The sequence below is a fragment of the Scomber japonicus genome, chromosome 22 (genome assembly GCF_027409825.1).
Source record: "Scomber japonicus isolate fScoJap1 chromosome 22, fScoJap1.pri, whole genome shotgun sequence".
Classification (NCBI taxonomy): Eukaryota; Metazoa; Chordata; class Actinopteri; order Scombriformes; family Scombridae; genus Scomber; species Scomber japonicus.
This window is the reverse complement of record NC_070599.1, coordinates 24590563-24607028: the sequence shown is the minus strand read 5'-3', so window position 1 is coordinate 24607028 and position 16466 is coordinate 24590563. Positions and strand designations below refer to the sequence as shown.

General features: G+C 37.7%; 1 protein-coding gene across 2 annotated transcripts; it reads right to left on the bottom strand.

The window, feature by feature from the left end:
• Window positions 1–11393: 11393 nt before the first annotated feature.
• On the bottom strand, window positions 11394–14590 carry LOC128384140 (myelin-oligodendrocyte glycoprotein-like). Of its 2 annotated transcripts, XM_053343730.1 has the most exons (6): window positions 14509–14590; window positions 13012–13389; window positions 12764–12856; window positions 12556–12665; window positions 12230–12450; window positions 11394–11928 (listed from the first exon to the last, which is right to left on the bottom strand). In XM_053343730.1, the coding sequence occupies exons 1-5, from the start codon at window positions 14585–14587 to the stop codon at window positions 12400–12402; spliced, it is 711 nt and encodes a 236-aa protein (XP_053199705.1). In that variant the 5' UTR covers window positions 14588–14590; the 3' UTR covers window positions 11394–11928; window positions 12230–12399. The 2 variants fall into 2 exon arrangements, with proteins under 2 accessions (XP_053199705.1, XP_053199704.1); XM_053343729.1 differs by lacking the exon at window positions 14509–14590 and having other exon boundaries at window positions 13012–13586.
• Between the last annotated feature and the right edge of the window lie 1876 nt (window positions 14591–16466).

Here is a 16466-nt window from a genome sequence, read left to right as displayed (position 1 = left end):
TTCAACATGAAGAAAAGTGAAACCATAAACCTTCTCACATTATTTGAATTCTCTTGTTTTACTCTTTTTAAGATGCTAAAAGTAAAACTTGTCTCTGAAAATGAAATATGTGTATTTAAAATTATCCAATATAAAGACACATTAATTTAAAGTAAGATATAAATAAATATATATATTATTCACCTGGTCTCTTTTTTGTGTCCACGACTGTATACCATACAGTGCTTGTATAATCTGCAGTGTCATCTCCACAGACTGAAACATAAAAGAAAAAGTTTGTGAAAGAAAAGACAAGAACAATGTAAACTAAATTTAAATTATTATACACTGGAGTATACTGTTTACTTTAAAACATGAATACACCAAAATGGCATTGTATTCATATAAATGCAGAATCTGGAGTATAGTAATAGTAATAATTACCATCTTCACCTGTATGATTGTCCTCATCAGAGCCTGCTGATGTATTTGAGGAAGAGCAAAGCACTGATGGAGGACAGAAAAAGAACAAAAATTAGGGGGAAAAAAAATCTGAAAATTGACGTTTGTTATTTCCACAAACCCAAAGAATTCTGTGTAGCCTAATACAACTGTATTACCTGTAGAAATTTTACTATAATAGATATTTGAATTTCCCAAAACACAGTAAAATAGTAAAAAAGAAGAAGAAGGAAATATTAGGTGTTTTTTTTCTTTTTCTTTTATTTAACAATCAGATGGCTTTTGGCTCTTCAGAGGAAAATTTCTTTGGTACCCAAAATTAAGCCTTTTACACTTTTTTTAGCCACCATGACGGATCAGACATTACAACACAATGTTAAAAAATAGAGAGGACGAAGGATTAATGTGAGAGGCCAAAAATAAAAGAAACACCAATGCAAAAAACTTTGATGCTCCTTGATATTAAATTACTGAATAAAAATGAAAAGTAAAGTTTGTTGGGACGCTTCTCATCAAGTGTTTCCTTTACTTTGGTAGTTAATGACACACAGTATATTTTGTAAAGTACTTAACTGTACCTCTGTGTCTCCAGATACTAAGGAATCCCACCACCAGCAGCACAAGGGACACAGTTAAGATAACCGCAATCCACAGAAGATCAGGATGGTTCCCTTCATGAGGTGGCAGAAACATTGTTTGCTGTAATACATATATGATATAATAATACATATAACACTGTAACACTCTACATGAATTCTAACAGTCTTATGTCTCACCTCTGACACCCAACCAGCTCTCTGGCGATGTTCCACCACCAGAGATGTTGCACCTGTAGAGTCCTTCATCAGACTTGGAAACACTGTTAATGGTCATCTCTGCTACAGGACTGCTCTGCATGAGGACTCCATCTTTGTAGAAATCAGCTCGGAGGTTGGTGGAGTTTTCCTTATTTCTGCAGCGTAGAGTCACATTGTCTCCCTCCATCACAGGATGAACAGGACTCTCCAGGATCACAGAACCAGCTGATACAACATATTAAATAAATGTCAGAAAGTGGCAGAGTTGCAATGAAACAATAAAAACAAACCACAAAAAACTCTGTATACATCTACAATTAACAATATTTACCTAATTTACAGTAAACCTGATATGTTGATCTAAGAACAAACTATTTTACACATTATAGAGTGTATTATAGTGTCATGCTGGACATAGTGAAGAAACAGATGATTAGTTCAAAATGGATTTATAGTGGTTTTAGAAACACAATAAACATACTGTACCAGTCACAGTGATGCTGACACTGTTGCTTCTCTCTCCTCCATCAGTCTCACACCAGTATTCTCCACTGTCTCCAGTGTAGGCTGGTGCAATGGTGCAGAGGGACCCTGTTGGTGTCCTCTTAATACCACATGCTGGTGTAGATTCCTCCATATTTTTGATCACTCTAAACTTACTTGAGTTATTAAAGTCATCACATTCAAGAGAAACTGAGTCGTATTGAAAGTGCTGCAGTTTGTTTGGAGCGATACGAAGAAAAGCTGCATCTGAAAGAGAAAATTATTTTTCAAAGAGTACCAAATGAAAAATCCAGAACTGCGACCACCTTGTGACAGCAACAGTTTAAAATGTGTGTCTTTGTAAGATGAAGAAGATGTAAGATCAGGTATTCATCAGCAATATTATGTAATTAATTAATGATTAAACCCTTCACAAAATTAAAAATGAAACAAATGAAACCTAGATTACATCATATATTCAAAAGGTCAACCTTGAGTCTTTAGATGAATGAATGATGCAAATAAAATTATACCTCGGATTTTGTATTTGTTACTTACCACTTTTCTGGCTTTGTGTCCCCAGCCGAATGATTTCAAAAATCACTGGATAAATAAAGGAGCAGAGTGATACATCAGACAGAGATGCTTTGATGTACAGGACTATGCAAAATGTACAAAGAGAAAAGAAACCATAACAAGCGAGTACTCACACAGTCTGAAGCAGAGAGCTGTGACCTCCATGCTGTCTTGCTGCTGACTGAACATCAGACTGACTGCAGCTTAAATATGATGTAGTTCAGAACTTCCTCTTCCTGTGGTTTGACAGTCTGTGAGTTATAGACTCTCAGCCAAGAGGGGTCGACCATCCCTGACTTTCTGATGGGTTCAAGAATCCCCAAAGTTAGCGTAACTTTTTTATCAAGTAGATATCTTTCAATTTTACAGTCTTTTTTAGTGCCAAAGTCCCTGCTAGACTGTAAATGTGTCAGATATCCACTTGATATGACTAACTTAGATTGCTGAAGCCTCATATAAGCTTCACATCTACTTTTAAATGACTGTGTTGACACACACTGTGTATTTTGCCCTCCGTCACTTTACACAAACACATTTGAAGGTTTTAATAGTCAGTGTGAACAGAATGAATGATTACAGCGAGAAAAACCTCCTTCATTGTTCATATGGACACCTGACCAGTGGCACTGTCAGATTTTGGGCCCCTATGAAAAGATATCACATTGGGCGCCACCACCACACATGCTGTAACCACACTTCTACCTGCGAAGATTTGCAACTCTCTTATAGTCCAATACTAACAACTGCAATATTTACTGACATAAAGCTGTGAAAATAAGAGATAGGACTCAACCATTTTATGTAAATGACGAGTAATCACGAATTACATTAAATATTTATTTAAACAATATTTACATATGTAACCAAGTTGGAAATATGAAGCAGCAAAGTGGCACTAAAATCTAAATTTGTAATTCAAATAAGATGGACCAGAAAAATCATTTATTTTGTTTTGTAACACTCCAACCAGCTCTCTGGTGATGTTCCCACATCAGAGATGTTGCACTTGTAGAGTCCTTCATCAGACCTGGAAACACTGTTAATGGTCATCTCTGCTACAGAACTGCTCTGCATGAAGACTCCATCTTTGTAGAAATCAGCTCGGAGGTTGGTGGAGTTTCCCTTATTTCTGCAGCGTAGAGTCACATCGTCTCCCTCCATCACAGGATGAACAGGACTCTCCAGGATCACAGAACCAGCTGATACAACATATAGAGAAAATGTTACAAATATGTTATATGTACAATGTTGCAGTGACACAATAGAAAACTAAAATTTAGACAGGAGTGGAAAAAAATAAAATCCCAAATTGTATTCATATGGCTAAATCCTTTGCTGACTGCAAACTAAAGCACTTCAGTGAATGCAATACATTTCAGATTTAGACAGAACACAATGAAAATAAAAAACAGACATTAAACATAGAAAGGTTCCAGTTAACCCTGACCTTATCAAATCGCTTTAAAATGCTAACTGATTAAGTTGAGTGGTATAGTCATTTAATAAGACGTATATTGACAACATCAGGCACTGACAATGGCTCATTGTTCAATGTTTCAATCTTCCTTTAAATATTTTCCACTATTCTGTAAAAATATACATTTAATAGAATCTACCAAATTTACAGTTAACCTGATCATCTTTAACAAGGTGATCTGAGAACAAGCAATATTATACATTATATAATTAATTACAGTGTCATGTCAGACATACTGGGTGAGAAACAGATAATTAGTTCAAAATGGATATATAGTGGTTTTAGAAACACAATAAACATACTGTACCAGTGACAGTGATGCTAACACTGTTGCTTCTCTCTCCTCCATCATTCTCACACCAGTATTCTCCACTGTCTTCAGGATAGGCTGGTGCAATGGTGCAGGGAGACCCTGTTGGCGTCTTCTTAATATCACATGATGGTGTTAATTCCTCCGTATTCCTGATCGCTCTCAACTGAGTTGAATCAACAAAGCCAACACATTCAAGAGAAACTGAGTTGAATTTAAAGTGCTGCAGTCTGTTTGGAGTGATACGAAGAAAAGCTGTGTCTGAAACTGAGAGGATTTTTTTTAAGTGTCCCAAATGAAACATCCAGAACTGCATCTAAACAAATGACTGACCTTGTGACAGAATCAGTTTAAATTGTGTTTCTTTGCAAGACGCATTCAGATATTCACCAGAAACATGAAGATGTATTAATTAATGATTGAAAATACAAAATTAAACAAAATTGCAGGAACTTAATTTGCATCATAGATTCAAAATGTTCATGTCAACCTACTAGTTTAGTCTTCAGATGAAAGATTGATACAAAAATAAACGAGTATCTCTGGGATACTGTATTTGTTACTTACGACTTTTCTGACTTTGTGTCCCCAGCTGAATGATTTGAAGCATCACTGAATAAACAAAGGAACAGAGTTGTACATCAGACAGAGATACTTTGATGTCGATGATGAAGAGAAGAAACCATAACAAGCTAGTACTCACACAGTCTGAAGCAGAGAGCTGTGACCTCCATGCTTATGGAGTTTATTCCCTATCTTAATTCAAGAGCATATTAAATAGATTTGAGAGCAGTATTTATTGATTTCATGTTCAGATTTTGTGATATTTTCTCTCAAAACTCTGCTCTCGCACTCAAATTTGCTCTGCGCATGCTCACAGTGTATCCTCGCACTCAGTTACAACGCTGCTCGCACAGATTTCCTGCGCTCGCACTCGAGTTCTTCCTCTCGCGCTCAAGTAGCTTGTGCTCACGGATCTCTGCTCTGCTCTCGGATTTTTTGTGGATCAAAGCTGTCAACCAATAGAAGGCCGGCTAGTATTGACCAATCAGACTGTCCCTGTTTGTTTACAGGTGCATTCGCTGCTCTTGGACCCTTCTAACCCCGCTCAAACCATAGACTGTATATAAGTTCAAACACAAAACAATCATCTGTGTCATATAAAACACTTGTTTATTTTCACATCAGCAGTAAATGATCAACATTATCATTCATTTGGAGTCATGACACCGGTGACTGTACAATATTCACTATATATATTATACTATACTATACTATAATATTCACTCTTTTCTCTTTGTTTTTGCTCTCTAACAACTCCTGAGGGAAATATTCAGCTCTTTAGCTGCTAAACATCACAGCTCAATATTTGGGGGTTTTGTAGAGTGGATTTTTAGAGCTTTCTCTCTTAAAACAGCTGAGCACTGACAGTGAACCAAAACCATAAACCAAAACACTGACCAATTTATTACAGCACCGGAGGTCAGGAGTGGATAAACCCGGTTGAAAGAGTGCCCGCCCGTATGCAACGCATACATGCTGTCTTGCTGTGGACTGTCTGAACATCAGACTGAATGCAGCTTAAATATAAAGTAGTTCAGAACTTCCTCTTCCTGTGGTTTAACAGTCAGTCAGAGTTAAAGGGTCTCAGTCAAGAGGCAACGACCATCTCTGACTTTCGGATTGGTTCAAGAATTCAAGAACTTTTACCCTGCAGACAGTAAAGGTGCTCTTTTTAACTTGAAAGTCTCTGTACATCACTGCTGAAAGAAACCGAGAAAGCAATCTACTCAGTATCTCCACTGTTAAATGTAAAAACGTAAAAATACCTTACTATTTTTTGATTGTGAGAGGTACGCTTGGTTTGGCTGAATTCTTCCTGTTCGCAGGTTTGCTGTCTGCTGTCAAAGATACAGTGATTGCATTTTAATCCCTTCAATAGTTTTTTATTCCCCTTTTCATTGCAATTGTAGATATTAAAACTACTGTATTTTGCATTCTGTAAATGTTTGCTGTAGTTGATTACTTTTCTATCGTGTTAGAAGGATGTCTGGTCAACTCAAGAGAGAATATTTAGGGGAGTTTTCAGTTTAGATTATTTAAAAAAAGTTTACCCACATACATTATGAGGGTTATTTTACCTTACTGTATATGCTGTTCATTTTCTTATAGTATCATCTCATAATTAGCCTCTATAACAAACTTTTAAAGCACAAATCTATTTTGCATTCATTAATACTCCATCAGGAATCAAAAAGGGTGAAACAGAGTTCTTTTTTAGGTTTAACATTTGTTTATGAAGACAAACATCTCAATACTCAAACATAGAACATAAGAGCCATTGTGAACATTTTTGAATGGTGATTTTGACTTCAACTGATCAAATTTAAGGTTGAATGTTTACTGCTTTCAGATGTACAAATGGGTGAAATTTGATGTTAAAGAATGTTTTTCTTAATTTGGCAAAAGCACAAGAAATCTTTGATATAATTGTGTTGTGATTGTTTAAACTCTGCAACTGCCTTACCTGCAATTAAAACAACTACTTTAGCATGTAGCTTGATGTTAAATGCCTACTTGGTCATATGCTGTTTCCAGGTGTGACTGGCTTACTTAGCTCATTGGAACCAGTAGTGGGATCGGTTGATGATATCCTGCCCTGTAGCATGCAACCTGCAGAGTGTGTTGCAGAGAAGACAGTGGACAAGATCTGACCTTGATCTCAGATTTATTCATACTTTCTGTGATGGGAGTTGTATGACCAACAAAACCCAAACTTCCAACAAAGGACAACTCGGTTTCTGAATGAATTGAAGAATTGCAACATGTCATTGAAACTGAGCCACCTAAAACTTTCTGACAAAGGGAACTACAAAGTCGTAGGTGAAATATCCACTGCATACTCTGGAGGCACTACAATAAAGCTTAAGTGTGAAGCTAAGAAATGGTATCCAAAGCCTGAGATAGAGTGGAGGTTCGGGGCCAAACATGTCCCCTCTGATAACTCTTATAGTACAGAGCATGATGGTTACTACTTTCCTCAGCAGAATCACAGTGGAGATGATGGTTAATAGTATCTACACCTGTACAGTTTGATAGAACATCCACCAATCCAGGGATACAAATTATACTGTTATCAGCAAGTCTTCACCTAGCTTAACACTAAATTCCTTCAGTTTATGCTAATGACCAATGCTAACAGCTCCCTAATTTGCAACAGTATCATCAGTGTAGAAATAAATGTTATAATGTGAAACATGAAAATCACATCATAACATTAAACGTTTCCCTTTATAACATGATACTGATTCTTTTTTATTGTTCAGGTGTGGTAGCAAGATGCACCTGCAGACATGCGATTAAAATTGCTCTAAACATTTATTTATTTTCCTGGCATTGTAATGGAGACCAGGGGTTCCATTACTTAAATGATTGATTGAATGGTGCATTTGTGTTGATGCAAACAGTTCATTGGAATAAGAGACACACACATGTTAGTGATAAGGTTTATTTAAGTAACAAACACTTGAATCTTTTGTCCTTGCCATGTGGAGTGCCAGAGGGGAGGGCCTGGGAAACACAGGAGGACTGGCCATCCTGCCTGTGTGGAAATGAAAACCCTGGTGGCACTCCAGTGGTAGTCACTGTGCAAGACAGGATAGTTTGTTTAAAATATTGAGTTGTTCATCTGTGTGTATCAATTGCAGAAATAATGTTGTACTCACCTCTCTCTTGGTTGTCTCTGCAGCAGGCAAAAGGGTGAATTGGTTCAAGGAGGCTCCTTAAAAGCTCTAGGAGCAAACCATTGCTCCTAGATTGGGGAGGGGGGGCAATGTTCATGTAGATGGTTATGCATGTGGATGTGATTGAGTCAGGATAGGAGTTTGTATATATGTAAATATGTATTCTATTATGCTATTGAGGATGGTGTTGGTTTTATGTAAATATTTAGTAGATGATATAATTGTGGTCTCACCTACTGTACACTCGGTGGGGGGGCGGGGGGGGTTAATGTAAGTTCAGATCTCAGAACAATGGTACAGGAACACGCTGGGAGTAGGTGTTGGAAATTGATGTTAGTTTATTAGAGTGAGTGGTTTGTTTTTTTTGTTGTTGTTTTTGTTTGTTAAATGTATTATTTATTTTTTATTTTTCTTGTAGTATTTATTTAGTTATTTTGTGAGGGTGTTATGGCCATTTTGATCCACACTCCATACCAGTAGGTGGCGGTAATGCACCAATTTGTTGTTTGCCAACTGCCATTAAACAACAGAAGAAGAATGTAAGTTCAGTTCAGTTAAGGGTTGGTGTCATGTAGCATGTTGGGTGAACAATTAATACCACCTTGGTGGCAATTTTACTTCCATCTCATGCCTCCTTCTTAAAAACTTAAAATCACCGCCGGTCAACATTACAGGCATCTACGAGGAAAGAGAAAAATTGAAAAGTCTTTACTCACAGGACTTTGTTGTATTTGGAATGATTATTGTTGCACTGGTTCTTTGGATTTTCATGTACACATGTGGTAAGTGATTTAGTTCCTCTATATGACAAATATTATAACATATACAATATTTTAAGCAATGTGGTTTATGCATAGATTCATACTACAATTTACGGTTGAAACTGTACATCTTTTTCCCTCCCTCTAAAACACAAGAACAGAGATTCCAGTGTGTGACTTTCTGAAAGGGTAATGCAGTTTCACAACATGGATGTTTTCTCCACTAGAGGGAGCAACACACCAAGATTTAATGTGTGCCAGTGAACATTTTAAAGTGAGAAGCTGAAAAACTTGATGACTTAAACTGAACCAGCATCTAATCTTTCAAGTCATGCTGGTTTAAGGGTGACAGAGTAATTCAAGAATCCTTGCTGCTGCAGCTCGTTTAGTGAATCCCAGATTTTATATCCAAATCCTGTGATTCTCTGAATGTCTTGATTTTGTATGATTTTTTTTTTTTTATGAAAATGTGTTATTTTATTTATATGGTTGCAGGATTATGACAGAAAACTGTATTCTGTATCTAGTTTGAGGAAAACTTGACTGTTGTCCTTCCTTTCCTTCCTCCCTTCCTTCTTTCCTTTCCTTCCTTCTTCCTCCCTTCCTTTTCTTCCTCTCTCCCTCCCTCCCTTCCTTCCTTCCTTCCGTCCTTCCTTCCTTTTCTTCCGTCCTTCCTCCCTTCCTTTTCTTCCTCTCTCCCTCCCTCCCTCCCTTCCTTCCTTCCTTCCTTCCGTCCTTCCTTCTTTTCTTCCTTCCTTCCCTCCTTGACTCGAGGACAACAGGAGTACGAGCTTAATCTCTGTTTAGGTAAAGGAAGTGACCCCTCACTTTTTAGTCTGGTCAAAGACAGGAAGTGCTGGTCAGAAATCCCTCAGGTGGTGCAGCTGCAGCGTAGAGTATCACAACCCCTCACACCGTCATTACAGATTCAGGTTAACCCTCCTGTTGTCCTCAGGTCAAGGAAGAACTTAAGGAGGAAAAGAGGAAGGAAGTAAGGAGAGAAGGAAGGGAGGGAGGGAGGGAGGGAGGAAGGAAGGAAAGGAGTAAGGATGAAAAGAGGAAGGAAGGAAGGAAAGGAGTAAGGATGAAAAGAGGAAGGAATTTAGGAGAGAAGGAAGGGAGGAAGTAAAGGAGGATGGAAGGCAGGAAAGGAGTAAGGAGGGAAGGAAGAAAGATGGAAGGAGGAGGGAGCAAAGAAAGAGGGTAGGAGGGGAAGAAAGAAGGAAGGAAAGGAGTAAGGATGAAAAGAGGAAGGAAGGAAGGAAGGAAAGGAGTAAGGAGGGAAGGAAGAAGGATGGAAGGAGGAGGGAGCAAAGAAAGAGGGGAGGAGGGGAAGAAGGAAGAAAAGGAGGGAGGAAGGAAGGAAAGGAGAAAGGATGAAAAGAGGAAGGAAGTAAGGAGAGAAGGAAGGAAGGAAGGAAGGAAGGAAACGAGTAAGGATGAAAAGAGGAAGGAATTTAGGAGAGGAGGGAGGAAGTAAAGGAGGATGGAAGGAAGGAAGGAAAGGAGTAAGGAGGGAGGGAAGGAAGAAGGATGGAAGGAGGAGGGAGCAAAGAAAGAGGGGAGGAGGGGAAGAAGGAAGGAAAGAAGGAACAATCAAAAGAGAGATGGGGTCAATTTGACCCGGTAGGACGACAGGAGGGTTAAATTAACATGTCTGTCTTTATTTTTCATCCTTTTAGGAACATTTTAGAGCTGTAATCACAATACCGCCATACCGTGAAACCGTGATATTTCTTCTTATGGTTATCATACCGCTAGAATCTCATACCGGCCCATGCCTAGCCACAACAATCTATTTAACCTACCGCAGAGTTTAACTGCAGCAGCAAAACATGAATACGGTGGTTTGAACTTTTACATTTATGACTCAGCAGTTAAAATCTGATCAGATGTTCAGATTATCATCAAACAGCAGACAGAGATAATGGGCAGAATAAAGTCACAGCACAGAAGTCATTTATAAATATAATTTATTTGGCTATTTGTACCAAGTTCATAGTGTTTTTTTAATGAAACATTGAATATCGTAACATTTGGCAAATGTCTTTATTATAAAGTTCACAATAATATCCCTAAAACAGAATGAATGAAATGTGGAAAAATTTAAATATACTTCCACTTAAAGCTGCTTTTTGAGATTTTTTATTCAGTGTCACAACATGAAAAGAGTTAACACTGATTTAAAGTGCCAGAAGGAGTTTAATACTCAATAATATGCCAAGATACACCAGGCAGAAGCTTATACCGTAGAAATAATCATTTAAATAACAACTAATACAGTAAGTGCAATGGGATACTATTGGTGACCTGCTCAAAGGCACTTTGACAGTCGATGTTTAAAGGAGCAGAGAGCGCTTTGACTTAAAATAATCTACTGAAGGAAAAGTCAGCTCTGAATCACACCTGCCAGAAATCTGCAGCTGAAACTCAAATTCTGGATTTTACATGTTTCACTACTGTAGTTAAATGAGTTTCAGTCACTATGAGTGACCTCAAGTTAATGATCAATAACAATAACCTAACATAACCTAAATTCTTCACTCCATCATTATCAAACAGTTTTAACACTGACAAAAGTGATCATTAGAAATGTGGGAATTTAACTTCTTAGTTGTGATGTTTGGGATCACTGAACATAATACATTTTTTTAAAAATCATCTTTATACTACATGTCTCAGTACCATGTTGATATTTCTTGGAACTTTCGGTCATTTCTCAGTTCAAAAAATGTTTCAGTGGAAAAAAAATCAATTCAAGTCACTTGTTATTGACTGTGATGGAGATCCTTCTCGATTGATTTTTTTTGTTGCTTTACAGCAGTAAAGTGCGAGTCTCTCCCGGGGAACAAAGTCCCAGGAAATTTAAACTTACAAACAAAACAAAAAAAAAGTCTATCCAAGACTCTTCAACATACAAATATAAATAATGATCCTCTTCCAGAGAAGGACAGTAAGAATCCAACAGATAAAGAGCGTTTTTGGTGCATTGAAATCTTTCTCTTCTTTTTCGTTGGTTGTTTTGAGGTCACGTCTGGTTGTTTGCTGAAAGCTCGTCAACCAACACGGTTAAAGTTGGAAGTAACTGATGAGGTTTTAAATTTTTTAGAGTCTTTTGCTCCACGGGCTGGTGCAAAGCGGTCCTGCCGCTGGTCTTGATCAAGATATTTGGCACAGTTCCTCTTATTTCTCCAGGCAGTCATTTCTGGATCTAAATCAAATGTGTTCAGATATAAATCCATCAGTTTTAATTCAGGTGACGCTTTTAAAGTCACTTTTTTTCCCCTTTTTGCGGATCAGCATTCTTCTAGTCAGGCTCCATCTATGACTTTCAGGTGTTCTGTGGATAAAGAAAACAAAGTATTAATTATGCTGCATATACATTTTAGCAAAACTTTTAGAAAAACAAGGCACATTTCAGATCAAACAGCGCCGATGCAAAGTGGTGTGGATATCAAAAGGGAAGCCACATCAGATCTAAATTCAAACTAGGTAGGACATATTTGAATTTTTCAGATGACTCATTCTCATCTCAAGAGGAAATTATCCACACAGACAAAAGAAAAGCTGAATATTTGTTCAAACCATGAATTACTTCACATTTAAACCCTTCAGATCATCACGTTATTATTAAAACTTACAAGAACACGTTGGTCTGCAGGACTTTGGGACTGGAGCCTGCATCCATTGTAGAAACAACCTCCTGCTGATCCAGCGAGTCCATCTGTGGCCGGTTTAAAGAAAGATCCAGGTGAGGTTAACGCTCTCTTCTCCTTTTATATCAGCCGCAATGTGCATTTGAGCCTTTGGGTCAAGCTGGAAGTGGTTTGCTTGAAGCATGAACTTCGTCATACTTCACATGCTGGAAGGATAATTGGCATAATTGTTAGTTGACTGTTAACTAAAGGAGTTTGTATTGATTTAAACTGCAAGAAGCAAAAATATGTTTTGTGTATTACTGACTTACTTTTGGGTTTTGACGCCTTTGTCTAAATAAATATGCACAGACTATAGCGATTAATACGATGCAGCAAATCACCACACTCAATATCACAGCAATCCGATTGGCACGAACACCTGATGGGAAAAAATAAAAGTTACAGTTAGTGGAGAAAATGGCAAAATTAGATCTACAGCATCTACATCTACATATGGAGGTTGTGGCGTTTTAATACCTTTTACGTCCGTCTCATCCATGGGATCAGGAGTTTGGAGATTTCTGGGATTTAGTGGCATCTCTGTTGTTGAGGTTTTATCAGAGTTTGGTTCTGGAAAAAAACCCAAATACAACAAGATTCTTATTAGCTACAGCACAATACTCAAAAGAAACATATGTTCAGCGGTAGAAGTTACTGACAAAGTGACAAAGTCAAAACTTGAAAAGGTATAAAATTTAAATATTTGGGTTTAAACAGCTACTCACCAACAACTAGTTGAACAATTGCAAATTTCACTCTGCTCTTCAGCTTGGGGATCAAACATCTGAATCTCCCTTCATCTGCAAGAGTCACGTTCATGATTTTCAGTGATATATTTCCGTGTTCCAGTTGGTCCACGAACAGCTCCGTCCTGCTGATGTAAACCGGGTTCTTCATGTCGGGGACTTCACGTCCGCCCCGGTAAAGGTGGACATAGGCGACTCGGCTCAGGCGATCAGAGGGGTCAGGCTTCAGATCAGGTTTTGACCACTCCACCGTCAGCTCCTGTACATCAAACTCCGGGCTCAGGTGACATGGCAGGATGACATCATCACCTGGAGATGCGATGATTGGCTGAGTTGAACCAATCACTGTTAACTGACCTGGAAAAACAGAGGAAAAATTTAAATCAAAGGCTGTAATTTGGTTTGTTGTATCAACTAATCGTCTCATCGTTGAAGTTCTCATTGAGTTTCTTGTCACATAAGACAAAGAAAAGCAACAAATTCTCACAAACCAGAAGCTGGAACTAGGATCTGTTTTGTATTCAGACCTGAAAATAAATTTACTGTTGATCTACGAATCAATTCATCAGTTAATTGCTCCAGCTCTTTCTGGAAGCACAAATGGGGATTTTTTTTATAAGATCATGACAAGAAACCCTCTAACCACCCAAACCTTATGACAAGACAGCAACAACAACAACCTGAAGAAGGAAGAATGGGTCATGGGGACATTTTGATAATGAGTCATGGGCTCTGAGAACTTGGGATGGACATGAACCAAACAAATAACAATATAAAAGTAAATAATGAATGGTTTCTGCCGTATTTTGCAGACAAATCAAACCGTCATCAGCTTATCAGCACGTGGAACATTTGATAAATGCGCTTCAAGTAAGCCACACCTTCAAAAACTATGTGACCAGCAGACAGGTAGATGATAGGCTGATTCTGACGCAGAGATTTGAACAGACTGGTTATCTGATCAAAAGTTGTCACGCTCTTTTTTGGCATTTTCTTTTTTTAAAAATCTCTGATTCACTCTGAACAACTTTACTCAAGCATTGAATCACAGTCATCACTGGTCACTGCTGAACCATGTCAGCTGTGAGTTCTACAATAAAATCACAATGGGTATAATTCTAAAATAGAAAAACTGTTATATATTTTATTTAACTTATTAAACAGACTATAGGTTCAACATTTAGACAACAGCTGTCTTACCTTAGTTACTTAGGTTTTGTTTTCGTTAGTGACGGTTCCATTTCAGTTAAATTACATTACGTTATATCATCATTAAAACATAATAGCTACAGCGATTATACATTAGATATAACGACTAGTTTAAGATTACATTAACGTTGTTTGTGGTCACAGAAAACGAACCGTAAAACATGTTATCACATGTTCTCTGACTCATTCATTCATTCATTCATTCATTCTAGTGTCGTTCAGGCTAAACAGTAAATTAACAAGCTGATAGTAGCGAAACATGTTTACCTTCAACAGGAGTCCAGCTGATGAAAGCCAGACAGAGAGAAAATGTCCAAAATGTCACAAACATGTCACTAAAGTCCATAAAGTCCAGTTGAAACACGTCCTAGAGAGACAGTGTGTGCGCTGCTGTCAGTTGTTACTGAATGACTTACTCTGTTACTACTCTGCCTTTAAAGCGTGCGTATCTGCCGATGACGTTTCTTGTCACACACCCACATACGTAGATTTCCACATGATGTCATTACGTAACAAAACAAAAACAAAAATCTTCTAGAAGTTTCCCGTATTTCCTGTATGGGGGGGGATCAGAGGTATATTCCAGAAAACAGGTTTGAACAGATTCTGAGTCCAACACCAAACTCTAAGTTTATTAACCTGATGGGAAACTCTTGAATTTTCAGTTTTAGAACAGCTGATCACAGCCAGATCGATCTCTAGGCGTGATGAGTGGAGAAACAAACAGCCATCGTCAATGGAGCTCCGAAACAAAGATTCACCATGGCAACAGGTAAATAAATGGCAGCCTGCATTTTCAATGAGTGTACTCAAAGCATCGATGTATTATAAGCGTTTCAAATAAGCGTTTATAATACATCCATGCGACAGAGATATTAATGCATGTGTAGCGCGGGGTGCACATTTATCTTTAAAATAAGAGCCTGAGTCAGAGCGGGAAAGTTTCATTAAGTTAACACGATTTGTTTTATTCAGCGTTGTTCTTTACTTCATTATTTACAACTTTAGATGTTTCCTTAATGATGATGAAGTTGAATCTGACTGTGTATCAGGCTGCAGCTACTTCATATATGTGAGGTAGCTGCAGTCATATTTTCAAAAAGTAAAGACATACATTACCTCGATCCTGCTCACTCAGATATTTCCAGTTTGATGATCCATCAGATGATCAACCACAGACTGATTTTTCACTGACGTGTTTAAAAGCTTTGTACCGTTTCCTTAAATGTAGTTGAGAGTCACAGTGTTATAACTGAACTGAACTGAGGCTGAATTTGCGGTGTGTAATATTTAAATGTGAAAGAAAAATAATGAAATGAAATGAAATAGAAGCAGTAATTATAGTAAAGATACTGCTTGAGAAACAAATTAATATTGAACCAGAGTCTGAGACAGTAAAACCTTCACTAGTGAACCAGTTTCAGTAAGCGCTCCATACAGACTGAATGAATGAGGAAATGAAACTGATGAGACTGAAATATTAATGATGAATAGAACTAGAATAAAAGTTAGTTCTCTGTCTGAACAGAAACCCCCAGTGTTTCACTCATCACAGTATAGTCCGGTTCAGACTTTACAGTAAAGTACAGTCAGTAAAGTTTTCTGGGAAACACTGCAAAGAAACGCTGTTTTATTTATTTATTTATTTATTTTTGGTCTTTCCTGACCAAACAAAACAACTACAAGTTACTTTATATTTGACAAAGCTTTACACGTGTTTATTTAATCATTTATTTATTATCATTATCATCATTATTATTATTATTATTATTACTGCCATCATTATTATCATCATCATTGTTCTCTCTCTGACACATGACATGGACCGTCACACACCGGTCACACACACTCGCGCTTCCTCTCGTGCGCGTGTTACATGCGTGAGGCGAGAGCCACTATGCGGGAGACACCGGAAGAGTTGATGTGTTGTTTACACTATGGTCCATTGCTCTTTATATCTTACATTTTACATCATTATAGTCACGAGTTACTTTGTGGGATAACCAACATGACTCACCATCACATGTTTTATGACTCATCAACATTCACTGAATAGATCTCATTTCATTAAAAATATATTTAGAGTCTAAATATGAAACGTAGCATTATCACAGGTAGAGATTATGTGGAAACCCCCGGTGAACCCCATCAGTTGATTTACTGGAGTGGAGAAGCCCCTGAGTTTCTAGTAAAACTGTTGTGTTGTCACTGATAACTGGTGTTGG